Source organism: Salvia hispanica, chromosome 1 (assembly GCF_023119035.1).
Source record: "Salvia hispanica cultivar TCC Black 2014 chromosome 1, UniMelb_Shisp_WGS_1.0, whole genome shotgun sequence".
NCBI classification, from domain to species: domain Eukaryota; kingdom Viridiplantae; phylum Streptophyta; class Magnoliopsida; order Lamiales; family Lamiaceae; genus Salvia; species Salvia hispanica.
The window spans coordinates 19,014,151-19,030,501 of record NC_062965.1 but is presented as its reverse complement, the minus strand read 5'-3'; the positions used below and the strand labels follow the sequence as shown (position 1 = coordinate 19,030,501).

Below are 16,351 nucleotides of genomic sequence, written 5' to 3'. Positions count from 1 at the left end.
CACTGTACTTTTCACCCAATCTCTTAACTAAGAGAGAGCACCTGCATCCCTCCATCTCTTAACCATCTCATCCCTTAACTATTCATTCAATTTCATTTTTTATTTTTAATTCCAACAAATTCAATTAATAAAAACACACTTCATTAAATAAAATAAAAATTATAATTTAAAGGCCTAAAAAATTAAAAAATACATAATTAAAATCCTAAAAAAAATAAAAATACATAATTAAAATCATAAAAAAATAAAAAAAAACACACCATTAAAAAAATTTGAGTGAGAATAGAGAGTTTTTTTATGGTGGATAATTTGTGGGAATGATTTGATATTTATAAAAGTGATTGGAGGCTTTAAAAAAATTGAAAAAAATTACAAATTTGAAAAAAATGGCTATAAACGGCTAGTATAATTTTTGGAATTTTTTTTATATATATTTTTTTAATTTTTGAATTTTTTCTGATTTTTTTAAAAAAAAAATCTATTTTAACGGATATAAACGACGCCCACTCGTGGGTCGGCGATTGGGCGTCACGCACGAACCACAGCTCGCCACGTCGCCAAGGAGCGTGGCGAGACGTCTCGAGGCCAGCCTCTTCGGAAGGAGACACAGGACGAGATGTCCCGTCTCGTCGAGACGAGATGGAGGCCGCATCGCTGTCTTGATGCGGTCTCGTCTCTTCGAGACGAGATAGAGGCCGCATCGAGACGCAATGTGACTCGACGAGATGGAGGCCGCATCGCTGTCTTGATGCGGTCTCGTCTCTTCGAGACGAGATAGAGGCCGCATCGAGACGCAATGTGAATGCTCTTACTTGTCTTTCTTCTTAATTCCAAAGAAATAGCATTTGCCAGACTACCAACCTATTATCAATTAATTGGTGTGTTTCATATTTATGTCAAAAGTCCATATTCAGGCATCCTTTTCCAATATAAAGATTCCTACTATTTCAAGCTCTAATTAATGATACTAGAGCCAATGACCAATGATCATCCTTTTCATTCATGAAGTAAATAATATAAATATAAAATTAATCATGGCTTTTTTCATAGCATAAGAGAAAGCACTGAATATACAAATTAATACACCTAACAACATTAAACAGTAAAAATAATGAAAGAAGAGCATACACCTAACAACATTAAACAGTAAAAATAATAAAAGAATAGCATATGCAATGTCGGATCTAGATGAGATCGGGGATATTGATCTCACCAACAACTCACGAGGGTCGAAAAAACTTTAATTCAGCATTTGGAGTTATCCTGTGGATCCCAGTGTGGCTAGTTCAACTTTCGTTATTTGTTTACCATCAATTGTGATGACTGATGCACCGCCTCTATATTTTGGCATGATTTCTTTCAGTATTATTTAATACTCCTATGTATTTTATTTTCAAAAAAAATTATATACTTCTTATAAATTATTCTATAAGACCATAAAATATCATAAGAAACTATCTTTTTAGGATGCATGTGTGGGAGATCAAAGTGAACACAATTAAGAGTATATGTTCAATGAATCTATAATGGTCGGTTCCTACATTATGGGCATGTACAAGTTATTCCATATCTAGAGGCTAGAGCCGCATGTTTATCTAATGTCAATACACGCTGACTTCAATGCTCTTTGTTTAATTATTTAATTATTTTATTAATTCTCCATAAGTGTGTACTTTTTGTTGATATAAAATTGCCTCATCTATTTAATATAAATAATTTATTACGAATTGGAAAATTTAATTTTCTTAGGGAAAGTGCTAAAATTTAATTCGGAGTTGCCCAAAGGCCCAAACATGTATCCAACATCTATGTTTAAACTTATACTCATTAGGCCCACAAAATGTTGGGGTGCTACAAACTTGCATGTTACATCATCCCATTTATTTATAATAATAATAATAATAATAACAATAATAATAATAATAATAATAATAATAAAATGTTAGTAAATATTTGTGTACAGCTATTATATACTCACTATACAAATCTAAGGTCTTGTTTATGAATTATACAACTATAAGAATTCATTTACTAATAAATATTGTTGTATGTATGTATGGTTCTTCGTGACGTAACGACAGATCCAGATAGGGTCAGGCTCTACCCCCGCCCATAGGGAACGAAAAACTCTATTAAATTCAGTAATTGGAGCTGTCACTGATCCAACATTGCGACAACTCCACCCCAACCCTTCGGGATTGAATTTCAATTTCATTCTTCATCCTTTGGGGTGATTATCCTACGTGCTTCCAACTATGCCTTCTGACACTATCAACGACTCTTTTCACTGTGTTCATTCCAACGAGTTCTGTTTCCTGAATCCGCAGTTCTGGTTGACGTGGCAACAACATGTTCTTGAACCAGTTGACGGAGGACTTGGGAATCCTTGTGAGGTTGTTGTTGAAGTCAACATAGTAAAGCCCAAACCTCTTTGTGTAGCCCATGTTCCATTCCCAGTTATCCAGCAGCGACCACACGAAATAGCCTCGAATGTCACACTTATCTTCCCTATATTCATTCGTGCTCAAATCGTAAGCCAAACGTCTCGTTTTCGACTGAAATTGATTAAAATTTTGGCTAGAATCTAGCCTAGCTATTTATGAAAATTGGATTGAAAGTTCAATGTTTGTAAAATCAGAATTTGATTGACGTTCAATAATGTACAACTATGGTCTCAAATTAGTACTAAGTACCTTATTGCAGCAGAGAGGTTTGAGAGATAGTCCCTATGATAATTTATTCTCTTATCATCTTGTAAGGCCTTCTCTAATGGGATTAAAAAATTATTATGATCATCCATTCCTGCAAAATCATAATATGCTTAAATTTCGTAATTTTTAAGAGACAATTGTCCCATTAATATATACCATCACAAACACCATAGTATTATTTATTTATTTATTTATGTAGTATTTACCATTTTCAGTAATTATTACTGGCGGATTTCCATATTTGTCTTTAATGTAGTTTGCAAGACTACGTATACCCCATGGAACGATATATAGCCAACTCGACGCTGCCTGAAAACAAGAAAATCATAAATAAAAAAATGTTATTTAGTTGGTCTAGTGGTAAATTGGTTAATTCGTCAGAAGTCAGAAGTTTTAGTTCATGTCCACTGTGATGCGACCTTCAAAGTTTAGGATATAGGTTCTCTTACCCGATCTCCAATTTTAACTCCGTGCTTCGAATCTGAATTGGAAACAAACAAAAAAGATTAGTTCCCGTGTCAACAAGTACCAAATTAAGAGAGTAGAAACGACGTCGTTTAGCATCTCACGAGATGTAATGATGGCTGAATCGGTTGACGCGTCCTGCAGAATGAGCTTACCAAGCCGCATCCTGTCGTTGCGCACATACAACGTTGTGTAGTGATTTATACCAATGAAATCAAGGGTCCCCTTTAGGAATTGGGACAACTTGGGTCCGATTTTAGGTAGCCTCTCACCCACCAACTTCTGCATTGAAAGAGGATAATTCCCAAGTAGAAGTGGATCAAGGAACCTGATTTAGATTTCCCAACTTTAATTTAATTATGTCACCAATGTATTAAATTATATTACCATCAAATTTTTAATATTCTTATGATTATAAAGTACTCACTTTGTCCCAAGTTGGTCGAGATATGTTTCAGCATGAGGTTTAAGAAAATGGTATTTTATGAATTAAGTAGAAAGAGAATAAAATGAATAAGTGATCTGAATGAGGAAATGACTCATTTTAACTTGGGACGTTTTGAAAAGAAATACGAATTAATTAACTTGGGACGGAAGGATCGAGTGGTGTATTTGTTACCATCCAAGTCCGAAATCTAAGGCTCTTTGGGCAGCATCCACATCTTCTCCACTCTCGGAAATTGGCTCGTACCACTTGGAATCCAATACTATCCCCACCATGCCTTTTTGAATTTTCTAGAGGAATAATCACATTAAATGGTTAAGGTCCGAAAATACTCTTATTTGTCCGTGAAATAAAAATTTACTGTATTTCTTAATTTTTGTGATCAAAAGAAATACTTCAACACTAATGGGATGGAGAGAGTATTAATTGAAGATGTAATTAAGTGAAAGTACCTTGAAATTGGTGTGATAGGTGCGATAAGCCGCGGCATGAGAAAGGAGAACGTTATGCGCTACAATGTAGGGTTCAACAGAAGATTCTCCGGCCTTGCAGATTAGATGTCCGAGAATGGAGCATCTTCCCGGTGCTTGAACACCAAAATTATAACCTTGCATTGCAATGCCATGAGGCTCATTGAAAGTCATCCAATGCTTCACTCTATCACCAAATTCTTTGAAACATATATATGCGTACTTCTCAAAATCATGTCTGCACCAAAATTAGTGGATGATGCTCGTATAAGGTATGCACCAAAGCAGTTCTGTACGTATATGTAAAATATAATTATTCAAAAAAAAAGGTGACATACATTACTTGATTGCTCAGTAGTCCTCCATATGAATCTTCTAGCATTTGTGGAAGATCCCAATGGTACAAAGTGGCATAAGGCTGGATTCCTTGCAACAAAAATTGTTTTATTTAGATCTAAGGATGCATGTAAGAAAATTTAGAAATTAATTAAATTTTAATTGAACCTTTTTTTATCAATGAATTAATGAGATTGTTGTAATAAGCTATCCCATGAGGATTTGGTTCACCTGTTCCATCTGCGGATATGTTGTTAGGTGGGAAAATAATGCTTTTGCTATCAAAAAGTAATTTTGAGCTTAGATTCTTACTTGGTAAGATTCTCGACCAAGATATGGAGAATCTGTAAGCATCCATTCCTAAATCCGCCATCAAATCAATGTCACTCTGTCACATGTACGAGGTTGATGCATCATCCAAACCAAATTCAAGATTATTAAATTGACTAAATAATCATATTTTCCTATTTTTGTTTTATTCTTCAAAATTAATCTATATTTATATATAATAAATTTATCTTCTAATAAGTTACTATGTCTTATTTTCTATTAATAATCGTAATACATCTCGTGTTTTACCAATTTTATATGTGCTTTTTTACTATCATTCGTGGATGAAAGTACTATAACTATATTGAATAAAAAAATATTTCAAATGGTAGAGTGTATATATTTTGTCCTAGGCTGGCATTCTTATCCTCCTCAATATTCTATCTCAACCTTTTGGCCCTTGAGACTTATCAAAATCAAAGATTCTTTACATCGTCATCTTCTATCCTATAAACTGATTATTTAAAGGTCAAATATAACAAAACTTGATTATTAGTAAACTCTTAATTTTATCTGATTGCCTCATTATGCCAACATGCCACTAAAAATCTGGCCTCAATAATAACATCAAATTTCAATAATTGTTAAATAGACTGATATGCAAGATCAAAATTTGTTCTTAAAAAGTAAAGTGGCATTAAAATTATTTTTTTTTTAAAAACACTACCTCGAACCGATGGTATTGATCAACCGCAGTGTCTGCATTGCTGAAGTCCAATATTCTCCCTTTTTTTTTTTGACGAAAACATAATGTTAACATAATGTTATTAACTCTATCGAGCAGGATTCGAACATAATATATTGTCACGTGGTGTCTCAAATCAGTCATAATTACAAAAAGTGAGAAAAACATAGAGAAATATTTCTACAATTTTGAATTGACTTAACACAGCACGTGACATTATGTCCGAACCACTGAATTTTTACTCAGTCGGAGAGAGAGATCACCAACCTGGTTTCCTAGTGAAGGTATCCCATATGCTTTCCCCTTTATCCCCTTCATTTGCAGCTCCTTCAAACTAATAAACATCACACACACAAGAAACTCTCAGATATAACATCTCCGAATTTTTGATATTTTACGTGAATCGTTGTACAAAAGGCCTTCATCTCATCAACGAAACATCGGAAAATTATTATTTTGAAATTTCAAACTCGAAATTTAGAATATACAAGCACCTACTAACAAAAATTTATGTCTTCATTTCACACACACACATATATATGTATATATCAAACCTGATAAGCTGAAGAAGCAGTTCCAAAAACGAAGCTATGTGGAAAATCATCTCTGCTAATGGGCTGAGACTCCACAGCCAAAACACACAAAAATAATAATGTAAGGATTTCTCCCATTAATTTCTTGATCATGAACAAATTAAATGTGTCACAAAACGAAGTTTTTGCTATCGGGTTATATATAAAGAGAAAAAAGTGGGATTTGTGATGAAACAAAGAATATTTTGGAAGCCACGAAAATAGGAAGATGACGAAACGACGACGGATTGTCGCTGTCAAAAAAGGCGTAGGGCGATGGGCTTTTCCGTTGGCGGTGTGTTAAGCAAACTCTGCCTTTTGCTTACACGTTTTATAAATTAACATACTAAGTAAATTCAGAAGCAAACTTATATAAAAATACAATTAGTGTGTATGGTTATGTAATAATTTTAATGGTCACTATTTTGAGATAGGACCAACAACAAAAAGTAGATTTATTTATATATATATATATTGCAAAGGTCGGTTTTTAATTATGTGAAGATAACAATTTTTATGCATAAGCATGTTTTTTTTAGAGGCCCAACAACTTTGATGATGTTCTTTTATTGTTATATTACATGATTCGTCATAAATAATACTCCCTCCGTCCCATTGAAAATGACCCACTTTTCCTTTTGATTTATCCCAATTAAAATGACTCATTACTTAAAATGAAAATCCCTTTTATCTCTACTTTATTCATTCTCTCCTACTTTACTCTCTCCACTTAACACATAAAATAAAGTTGCATAAAATCCTGTGCTGCCCAAAAAAGAGGTTATTTTCCTTGGGACGGAAGGAGTAGTATATTTAATGGAGTGTTTTATGCATTGGGAGAGCTGCATAGTGGAGTGAGGGACTCTAATTTTGAAAAAATTTAGAGATATTTTAGTAATTTATGTGAAAATATATATATATATTTTTTAAATATTACTATTTCTTAGTTAGATTTGAAAATCAATAATTTGTTTCAGAGAGCTTTAATCATATGATTGATTCATATATTATTCCACATTGTTTTAAGATTATAATGGATTTTAAATTTTGGAGATTTATTAAAGTTTAGTAACTTTGGTTTAATTTCTGTATTGCTGTTATAATAACTTTGCTGAGAAAGTTGTGAAAGTAATATTTGCGTCTCTGCACATGATCAAGGTAGTGTTCGGTTTCCAAAATAAAATAATACCAATATACAATCTAGGATTGAGTCGTGAGATTATTTTAGTCATATGAGGTTTGCTAAGACTAATTATCCCATGATTATCCATGTAGGATTGAGTTGTGGAGTTGAATCTCATGAACCAAACACACTACAAATTTAATCTCGGATACAATTTTGCAAACCGAACACCCCCGAAATATCAAGCAACGTCATTGCACAAGTTTTAAAAAGTTCTTTAAAAAAGTAAATTTACTAAATTTTATACTCATTTTCCACACAAAATTTAACTTTCTTAATTTCCGTATAAAAAACATGCCACTTCTAGTCGAATGAGAAAGTACGTTTTTTATGAGAAATAATTTATCGTGCACTGAATTAAAAGTAAATCTTTGTTATTGTTGCTGCTGTCGGCATTGGTATTATTAGTATAGGTCTTCTAGTTTTTTATTATTTCGAATATTCAGTTCGCTAACTTGTTGATTTTGAGCTTTTTTTAACATAAAGCATACTGCTTAGTTACAAATCGCCTTTTAAAATATGAAAAAAAAAATTTGAAATTTCCAATGTTTTAATTTTTATACTATATATAATTGTCATTTATGAGTGAAAATGAAAATTGATACGGTTAATGTGAGACAAAGAAGAGACGTTGTTACATACAATATTGATGGATTAGGCATATTGTTTTTCTCAAGATGGCATATTGAAAAATTAATGACGGGAAATGCATGTTTTTATTTTACATATATTGCCTAGTAGTATTTTTTTTGGCCAAATGCTTGCGTATTCAAATTTGTTACCAAAGTTTTTGTTCAACGTCACATTGAGAATGTGATGTGTATGGAAAGATAGAATGGTGATATGGGTTAAATTACACTTTATATGATTGGTATGTTAATGAAATAAGATATACCTTGTCATTTTAAACTATAAATTCAAATTGTTTTCAATATCTTATATACTCCCAAAAGATATTGATTTTAATTAATGGACTGAATATCATAAATTGATTTATTAGTGATCGAATTATCCTAGTTTTTTAAATTTATCGATTCAATACATAACAATTGTTTAACAAATTACCAAGTACTATATTATAACATTTTCTTATTCTCATATTTCCCTAAAAATAAAATACTACTCCCTCCGCCCACGAATAAGAGTCTCGTTCACTTTTTCGCACTTGTTTTGTAAAAATGATAATAAATAGTTTAAGTGGACAAATGATAAAGTAAGAGACAAGAATAGATCTAGATTCATAAGCATATTGCAAGTTGAAAATGTAAAACACAACAGAACTAAATCTTACTTGTTGTGTTGTTTTCTTCTACAATTGAATCCTGCAAGTTGAATCCACTACTATCGAGATCCACGTGCAATCCAATCCGATGCAGGAACTATCCCAGTACAATTGCTCCGTAGAAGAATGCTAAGAATGTTCTCTACAAAGCTTTACCTATTTTCCCTCTACTATAATTACATAATCCATATTAATCTAATTGTAGCCCATTGCCTTTCTAGGTCCTCACACTAAAAGTACCGAACCCTATCCATCAAACCAAACAACATTTTTTATAAAGTAACTAAATGTAATTACTAGTACCAGTATTATTTAATCTATCAAATTCAACACTTCGATTTCAATATCCCACTAAAAATAAATTCTTACTAATTACTATAGCATGAGCCCAATTGAAGCCAAAAATTGGGCTAGGCCCAAATGTGACCATCTCCCAAAACTAAGCAATTGCGAAACCCTAATTTCACCCAAACCCTAAATCCCCAAATCCCTATATCTATATCCACCACTCCTCCCTCCTCCCTTCACACACTCACACACCAGCACAATGGGGCGTGTGATCAGAGCTCAGCGTAAGGGAGCTGGCTCCGTCTTCAAATCCCACACGCACCACCGCAAGGGCCCGGCGCGCTTCCGCTCCCTCGACTTCGGCGAGCGCAACGGCTACCTCAAGGGCGTCGTCACCGAAATCATCCACGATCCCGGCCGCGGCGCGCCCCTCGCTCGCGTGACCTTCCGCCACCCCTTCCGATTCCAGCACCAGAAGGAGCTCTTCGTCGCCGCCGAGGGCATGTACACCGGTCAGTTCGTGTACTGCGGGAAGAAGGCGAATCTCGTCGTCGGAAACGTGTTGCCGCTCAGATCCATTCCCGAGGGAGCTGTCGTCTGCAACGTGGAGCATCACGTTGGAGATCGCGGCGTTTTCGCTAGGGCTTCTGGAGATTATGCGATTGTCATCTCTCACAACCTCGATAACGGAACCACAAGGTAAATTTATTGATGATTGTTTGATTTGGCTCACCTATTGACAAGTATCAGTATGATGTTGTGAAGATTTCTCTATGATTTTTGTGTATATATCTGTTTACCTTGTTATTGATTGATCAAGCTGTAATTGATACTAAGTTGTGATATTAATGTAGAATTGATTAGCCTGCTATTATTGATTTTGCTGTAATTGGATACTTGGGTATGATGTTGCTGTGCAATTGTTTTGATAAATGTTTAACTTGCTATTATTGATTGCTTTAGCTGTGATTGGATACTTAGCCATGATATAAGTTTAGAATTGAAGTATTGTTTGTGGAAATGACTAAATTTTAGTACTGCTAATTTTCATGAATCCCAGAATTATATCTATTTCTTTTTCTAGCTAATCTATGTCTCTTAATTTGAAACTAACTTATATCTTCAAGTGGTTATGTCATCATCTGTTCGACATTTTGATTTCATGAGATTTGGTTATGTTAATTTAATATGCATTAGATGCTGTAACAATCAAGTTTCATTTGTACTCTACAAAATGCTCTATTATGATTGTTGTCTATATCTTCATCAAGCAAGTTTGTTGCTGAATTGATAATTTGGCTTCCTGTTTTCTGTTTATTTCTTATGAATCTTGCTTTGTAATCATCATTTGTCACCCAATTCTCCGAATGTGTTGTTGGTGCTAACATTAAATAATACACTTCATTGAGAGATTTGTTATTCCGGCAGGGTGAAGCTCCCTTCCGGAGCAAAGAAGATTGTGCCAAGTGGCTGCCGTGCCATGGTTGGGCAGGTTGCCGGAGGTGGGAGAACTGAGAAGCCGATGTTGAAGGCTGGAAATGCCTATCACAAGTTCAGAGTGAAGAGGAACTCATGGCCCAAGGTTCGTGGTGTTGCTATGAATCCCGTGGAGCATCCTCATGGTGGTGGTAACCATCAACATATTGGTCATGCCAGTACCGTTCGTCGTGATGCACCACCTGGCCAAAAGGTTGGTCTTATTGCTGCCAGAAGAACTGGTCGTCTCAGAGGACAAGCAGCTGCTACAGCTGCTAAGGCTGATAAGGCTTAAGTATTCTAATCTTGTTTTCTTTTTTATCTATATCGAATTTGAATTGGAATTTGGTTGTTGAAATGCAACGTTTTGTTTATGGCATACTAAATTTGTTTGGATTATTGATTCTATTTTTCTAATAATTGCTCCTTTATTTTGTTTGATTTCATTTATTCTGTTTAACTTTGTTTGGATTATTCAGTTCTGTACATCTGTTATCTGTCTTAATTGAATATGAATTTTCAAGTGTTCCGAACTACTGCTACTACTTACTAATAATAAAATCAAAGAATTACACATATTGACTATTAAAGTCATATCTTCTCCCATTGTTTTTATATGAAGTAAGAGAATCATTAGAAATGGAATTTGTACAATAAAACTTTCTACTTGTATATCTATATTTATCTTGATGATCTCAAAATTAATCTATGCCAATATTGAAGCCATAGCTTGTAAAGAAGTAATCTTTTTTATAACACAAAAATCTTCATTCTTCGTTCCAAAATGAATACTTGAGTATAATCCAAAACATGTAATTTAAACAAAATCAACTCAACAGAGCAGCACCTTCTCCCTCTTCCATTCCGGCCATGGTATCATACAACGGCCGATTCAAAGTCTCCGGCAACAAAAACGCCAGCGTCCCTCCTGCCAACCCGCACACTCCGAACACGAGAAACGGCACCCTCTCCCCCATCACCACCACGAACGGCGCCAGTATCGCCCCCATCTGCGCCGCCTGCGTTGCGCACCCCAGCGCCGCATTCCTCACCACCGTCGGAAACAGCTCCACCGTGTAGATAAACAGCAAGTTATACGTCCCCGCCATCCCGAATATCCCGAGAATCCCACACACCATCCTCACTGTCTTCCACGCGCCGTACACCTTCATCATCCCCCCCAAGAGGCAGAATGCGCCGCTGAACCACTGCGTCCCGATGCTCAGCGGCTTCCGGCCGAAAGTGTCGAGTAGCAACGCCGTGAGGAGGAACGCCGGCATCTCCGCCACCGCGTTGAGGAACACGTTGAGGTGGAGGTTGGTGCCGAGGTTCACCACGTTGAGGCTCAGCCCGTAGTACACGACGGAGCAGCAGAAGTTGATCGCTACGGCGAGGAAGAGGCGGACCCGCGTCAGTGGGGTCCGCAGCACGTCCACTAAGGATCCTGTGATTATGGCAGCTTCCTTAGCGGACGTGCACTTATGTTGACCTGTCTCCTCGTCCAGGGCGAGGAGGGCCGTCTCGGGCAAGTCCCGCCCGTTGGACCGCGCGATGGCGCGCATGGTCTGCATGGCGGGCCCTACCTCGCCCCGGACGAGGTGCCAGCGCGGGGACTCAGAGACGAAGGGGAGGACGAAGACGAGGAATAGGACGGAGGGGACGGATGTGGCGATGTAGAGGGCCCGCCACGTCGAGAAGATGTATGCGATGCCGGCGAGGGCGGCGATCCCGCCCGAGAAGAAGTAGAAGGTGGACATGCCGGCGGCGCCGCGACGGGTGGGGCCTATGGGCTCGGTGGCGAGGACGAAGGCGCAGAGGCCGACCCCGCCCGTGCTGAAACCCGTGAGGAGGCGGAGGCCCGCGTAGACGGGGTAGGTCGGGGAGAGGGCGGTCAGGCAACCGGAGATGGCATTCAGTATGCAAACAATTACTAAGGAGCCTTTCCTTCCCAATCTAGAGTCGGAGAGGTGTCCAAATACTCCAGCACCTGACCAAATTAAATTCATGATTAATACACTGTAGTTGAAAAATAATAGTACTAGTAAATTTTAACTAGATTTAGTTATGGTGGAGGACTGGAGGTATACACAAGTTCTCTCCAAAAAAATTTGCTTTACATAGTAATAGAGTCATTTTGTCATTTTAGTACGTTTCATAGTAATAGAGTCATTTCCATTTTTAGCAAAAGTAAACACATTTTTCACACCTACTTTACTCTCTCTTACTTTTTTTCTCTCTTCATCTCTCTATCTTTTTCATTTTTCACTTTATTCTCCTTTTATTTAACTCATCTAACATAATTTTTCTTAATCTCATTGCCTAAAAAAAACACCTCCATTACTATAGAACAGAGGGAGTATGAGATTATTTAATTAATTATAAATATTTTTCATATACGGAGTATATTGCTACTATACTCAGCACTACTTTCCACATCCATATATATTTTACCTTGATAAAAATCAATAAAAAGTCGAAATAAATAGCAATATTAAAGTAGTAAAGTAAGGTCACATAATTAAATATCCTATGTAAGAAAAAGCAAAAGTTAGAATATACTACTAGTATTAGTACAAAGTGAGAAGCTTTAAAGATGAACACTACTAAAGCTATTCAGTTTCTACACGGTAGCTATAATTTCGATTTAAATTTTCACGTGGAAAAAGGATTACTTTGCTACATGAATTCACTTAAGAGACCTGTCGAATTTTATTTTTCAATACTATGATAGGTGTCACAATTTTGAAAATTGGGTCCAATAAAATGAGGACAGCTGGTACAGAGGGATATGCATACCTTCATCAAGCCTTTATTTACTTTATCATTTATTTTACTGCTATTATTATATTGAATGAGATTAATATGCAAATTAATTTAATATTTACCTAAAGATTAATATGAAAATTATCTAAACTAAGTCCAACTATTGTGGACATCTCTTTCAATTGTTAAACATAATCTATACTATCAATAAATTGATTGCATAAAATGCCAAAATATGATACTAGTACATATCTCTAGATTCCTACCGTTCACACATTTATTTTACATAATTAAGCATTATCTCTTCTATTTTACACATTTATCTTGAATCTATTATCTCATAAATTAATAACAACCTTTTGAGTTTCACTAATATACCTAAGATAGACTAGAAAACAAACTTAAAATCTTAACACTATTAGAATGTTAAAAGCAATTGTTAATCAACCTAAATATATAAATATTCCAAGAAATGACTTTCCAATGAGATAACCTTTTTTAACAAAGCACCAAACCCAACACATTAAATAAAATTTTCCCTACATGTGATGACATGATTCACTTGTCCATCGAGTACCAAAACTCTGACCATGTCAATTAAATACTCCTACAATAGAGTACTCTTACTATTATAATAGTAGTATTTTCTTAATATAGCTATTTCATCACAAATTTATTCAATTTTTATTAATAAAACAAAATTTAAAATCAAATATATTAAATACTAAATATCATTATGTTCAATAGTAGAAGAGTATCATTTTAGGTTTCATCGTAGTGCAGTCAATTCTTTTTTAGCAAAAAGTTAACAAATTTCTTCTCATGTACTCTACACTACCTGATATTGTACCTGATATTATGTTAAAGTGGAGAAATGGTAAAGTAAGATAGAGAATAACGTAGAGAAAAGTCTTATCTGCATTATACTTTTTTTTACTTTATCATTTCTCCACTCTAACTATTTATTATTTTTTCACAAAATGAAGGCAGAAAAATCAATAGGACTGTTAAAGTGAGACGGAGAGAGTATAATTTCTTTTAAATTATGTGTCTAAAAGAAACTCTACTACTGTAGAACGGGGTTAGTACTATAAATCATCATTGCCAAATAAAAAATAAAAAATAAAAAGTAGCCGCCGGAAAAACATACCGATCATACATCCGGCGAAGAACAAGGCCTGAACCAACCCCACCTTATACTTCTCCCCGCAAATGAGTCCAAACTCCGCCACCGTGGAGCTCCCCTTCCCCTCCACCCACTCCCACGTGCCGGCCTCCATCCCGCACATGTCGCAATCCCCGGCGCCGCCCACGCACCGCCACGCCGGCTCGCGGTCGGCGAATATCACCACCATGGTGTGGAAGGCCTCCAGCGCCCACGCCATGCTGGTTAAGACAAAGTGCCGCAGCTGCCACCGCCCGAACTCGCCGCAGTGCTTTTTCAGCATATCGTCCATGCATAATCTCTCCGCCGCCAGCAGCGGCGACTGAAGCCCCGCCTCCGGTGCCGAGTTTTTTGACATTTTGTGTTTTTTTTTGTTTTGTTTTAATTTTGAGTTCAGGAGCGGCGGCTGAGGATAGGAACTGAGATTTTAAATGTGGGAATATATAAGAGAGATACTAATTGTATGTGTATCCACATAGACATGGAGTAGTTTTTAATCGTAGTAGTAAATTGGTAGGTACTCTCTCCGTCCCACTTTAGTTCTAGTCACTTTTTTTCTCTCATTTTATAGAAATAATAATAAATAATTAAAGTAGAGAAATAATAAAGTAAGAAAAGATCTTTCTTTTAATTTACTCTTTCTCTTTTTTAACTATTCCCTCCGTCTCATATAATTTGTCCCACTTTAATCGAGCATGGGTTTTAAAATATGTAATGAATAGTGGAATGTGGGTCCTATTTTTATATAATAAAATATTAATAAGAATGAGTTAGTGGAATATGGGGTCCATTACCAAATATAGTAAAAGTGAAATGAGACAAATTATGTGGGACAGGGTGAGTATTTATTACTCCCTCTATCCCTAAAAGTATGTATTATTTCTTTTTTCGTTAGTCCTCAGAGAGTATGAACATTTCAATTTTAGAAGCCCTCTTCTCTCTTAAAAAACTTTATCCACAAAACGTTCTCTATTTATCTCTCTTTTGCTTTAATAATAATGCATTATATAATATATGTCGAATCCAAGATTCATAGTATTTGAAATCAAAGGAGCTATAAAATGAGTGCGGACAAGTGATTGGAACTCCTAAAATTAGACTAATGGAGTAATTAATACTATATGGTGGTGTTCGGTTTGCAAGATAAAATAATGCGAAGATACAATCTAGGATTAAGTTGTGAGATTATTTTAGTCATAGGGGGTTGGCTATGACTAATTATCACATGATTATCCATCTAGGATTGAGTTGTGGGGTTTAATCTCATGAACCAAACACACAACAAATTTGATCTCGGATACAATCTTGCAAACCGAACACCCTCTATGAGTAGTAAATTGGATCATGACACTAGATTGGAATAAAAATTTGATGGTCAGGATAAGTATCTAGTAGTTAATAACAATTGTAAAAATTTGTATTTCTTTTTTATTATTATCTCATTTTGCAAATTGTGATTAGCTACGGGTGACTGTCAAATTTTACCAATCAAACAAAATTAAGTGATTCACAAATAATATCAACTAATAACAATTGCGTAACATTCTTTTTCACCTCCTTTTTTTTCACCCATGGGATGACATTTGATTAATATAGTGGACACGTGGAGGGATCATAGCAGTTCGATTTGCTAATTTTGTTTAGAGAAAATCTGAACCGCCGACTTTACCTGTCATGGATGTGTACAAACTCTATTAAAGTCAAAATTGATTATCGATTAAAACAAAACAAAAATACAGTAAGAATTGAGATAAAGTTCAGTACTTGATACCGAATATTCCGAATTCGAGTGGGAAAAGGGATGTATCAATTTGATATCTTAGTTTGTCTGTCAATTGGCAAGTGGGGGACTTTCATAATATATCACAAATTATATTCGTAGATCATATAATAAGACAACTATAAAGTGTCAAAAGAAACTACCCAAAATATTTAATTCTATTCAAAAGAAAATTATTCGAATAAAGGAATACACTCTCAAAAAATATGCATTTTGCATTCACCACGAATTTTAATGTAAAATCAAGAAAATAAGAGAAAAGTAGAAAATAAAAATAATAAAAATATTGTTAGTAGAAAATGAGTCTTGTGGGCCAAAGGGAGTATATAATGAGGGTCCCACTGTCGACCACCTGGCCCATACCAACACTATGCAACCCATATCTGCATCTTACCCGCAA

At 35.4% G+C, this 16,351-nt stretch overlaps 3 protein-coding genes across 9 annotated transcripts; 1 reads left to right on the top strand and 2 right to left on the bottom strand.

Moving 5' to 3' along the window:
* Positions 1 to 1,909: 1,909 nt before the first annotated feature.
* LOC125202586 (putative beta-glucosidase 41) lies at positions 1,910 to 6,321 on the bottom strand. 7 transcript variants are annotated; one of them, XM_048101017.1, is made up of 14 exons: positions 5,997 to 6,321; positions 5,710 to 5,776; positions 5,425 to 5,483; positions 4,740 to 4,815; positions 4,596 to 4,667; positions 4,435 to 4,509; positions 4,315 to 4,329; positions 4,074 to 4,228; positions 3,796 to 3,911; positions 3,281 to 3,504; positions 3,161 to 3,192; positions 2,918 to 3,020; positions 2,694 to 2,802; positions 1,910 to 2,508 (listed from the first exon to the last, which is right to left on the bottom strand). In XM_048101017.1, the coding sequence occupies exons 1-14, from the start codon at positions 6,126 to 6,128 to the stop codon at positions 2,235 to 2,237; spliced, it is 1,509 nt and encodes a 502-aa protein (XP_047956974.1). In that variant the 5' UTR covers positions 6,129 to 6,321; the 3' UTR covers positions 1,910 to 2,234. The 7 variants fall into 7 exon arrangements, with proteins under 7 accessions (XP_047956974.1, XP_047956975.1, XP_047956971.1 ...); XM_048101018.1 differs by lacking the exon at positions 4,315 to 4,329; XM_048101014.1 differs by having other exon boundaries at positions 4,074 to 4,329; positions 4,430 to 4,517; positions 5,997 to 6,320.
* A 2,653-nt stretch (positions 6,322 to 8,974) lies between these two features.
* On the top strand, positions 8,975 to 10,689 carry LOC125216456 (60S ribosomal protein L8-like). The gene is made up of 2 exons (XM_048118170.1): positions 8,975 to 9,466; positions 10,196 to 10,689. Exons 1-2 carry the CDS (start codon positions 9,027 to 9,029, stop codon positions 10,536 to 10,538), a joined length of 783 nt encoding a protein of 260 aa, XP_047974127.1. The 5' UTR covers positions 8,975 to 9,026; the 3' UTR covers positions 10,539 to 10,689.
* Positions 10,690 to 10,973: 284 nt separating this feature from the next.
* On the bottom strand, positions 10,974 to 14,695 carry LOC125216447 (organic cation/carnitine transporter 4-like). Its single transcript, XM_048118161.1, has 2 exons — positions 14,157 to 14,695; positions 10,974 to 12,230 (listed from the first exon to the last, which is right to left on the bottom strand). The coding sequence occupies exons 1-2, from the start codon at positions 14,527 to 14,529 to the stop codon at positions 11,071 to 11,073; spliced, it is 1,533 nt and encodes a 510-aa protein (XP_047974118.1). The 5' UTR covers positions 14,530 to 14,695; the 3' UTR covers positions 10,974 to 11,070.
* Positions 14,696 to 16,351: the final 1,656 nt, after the last annotated feature.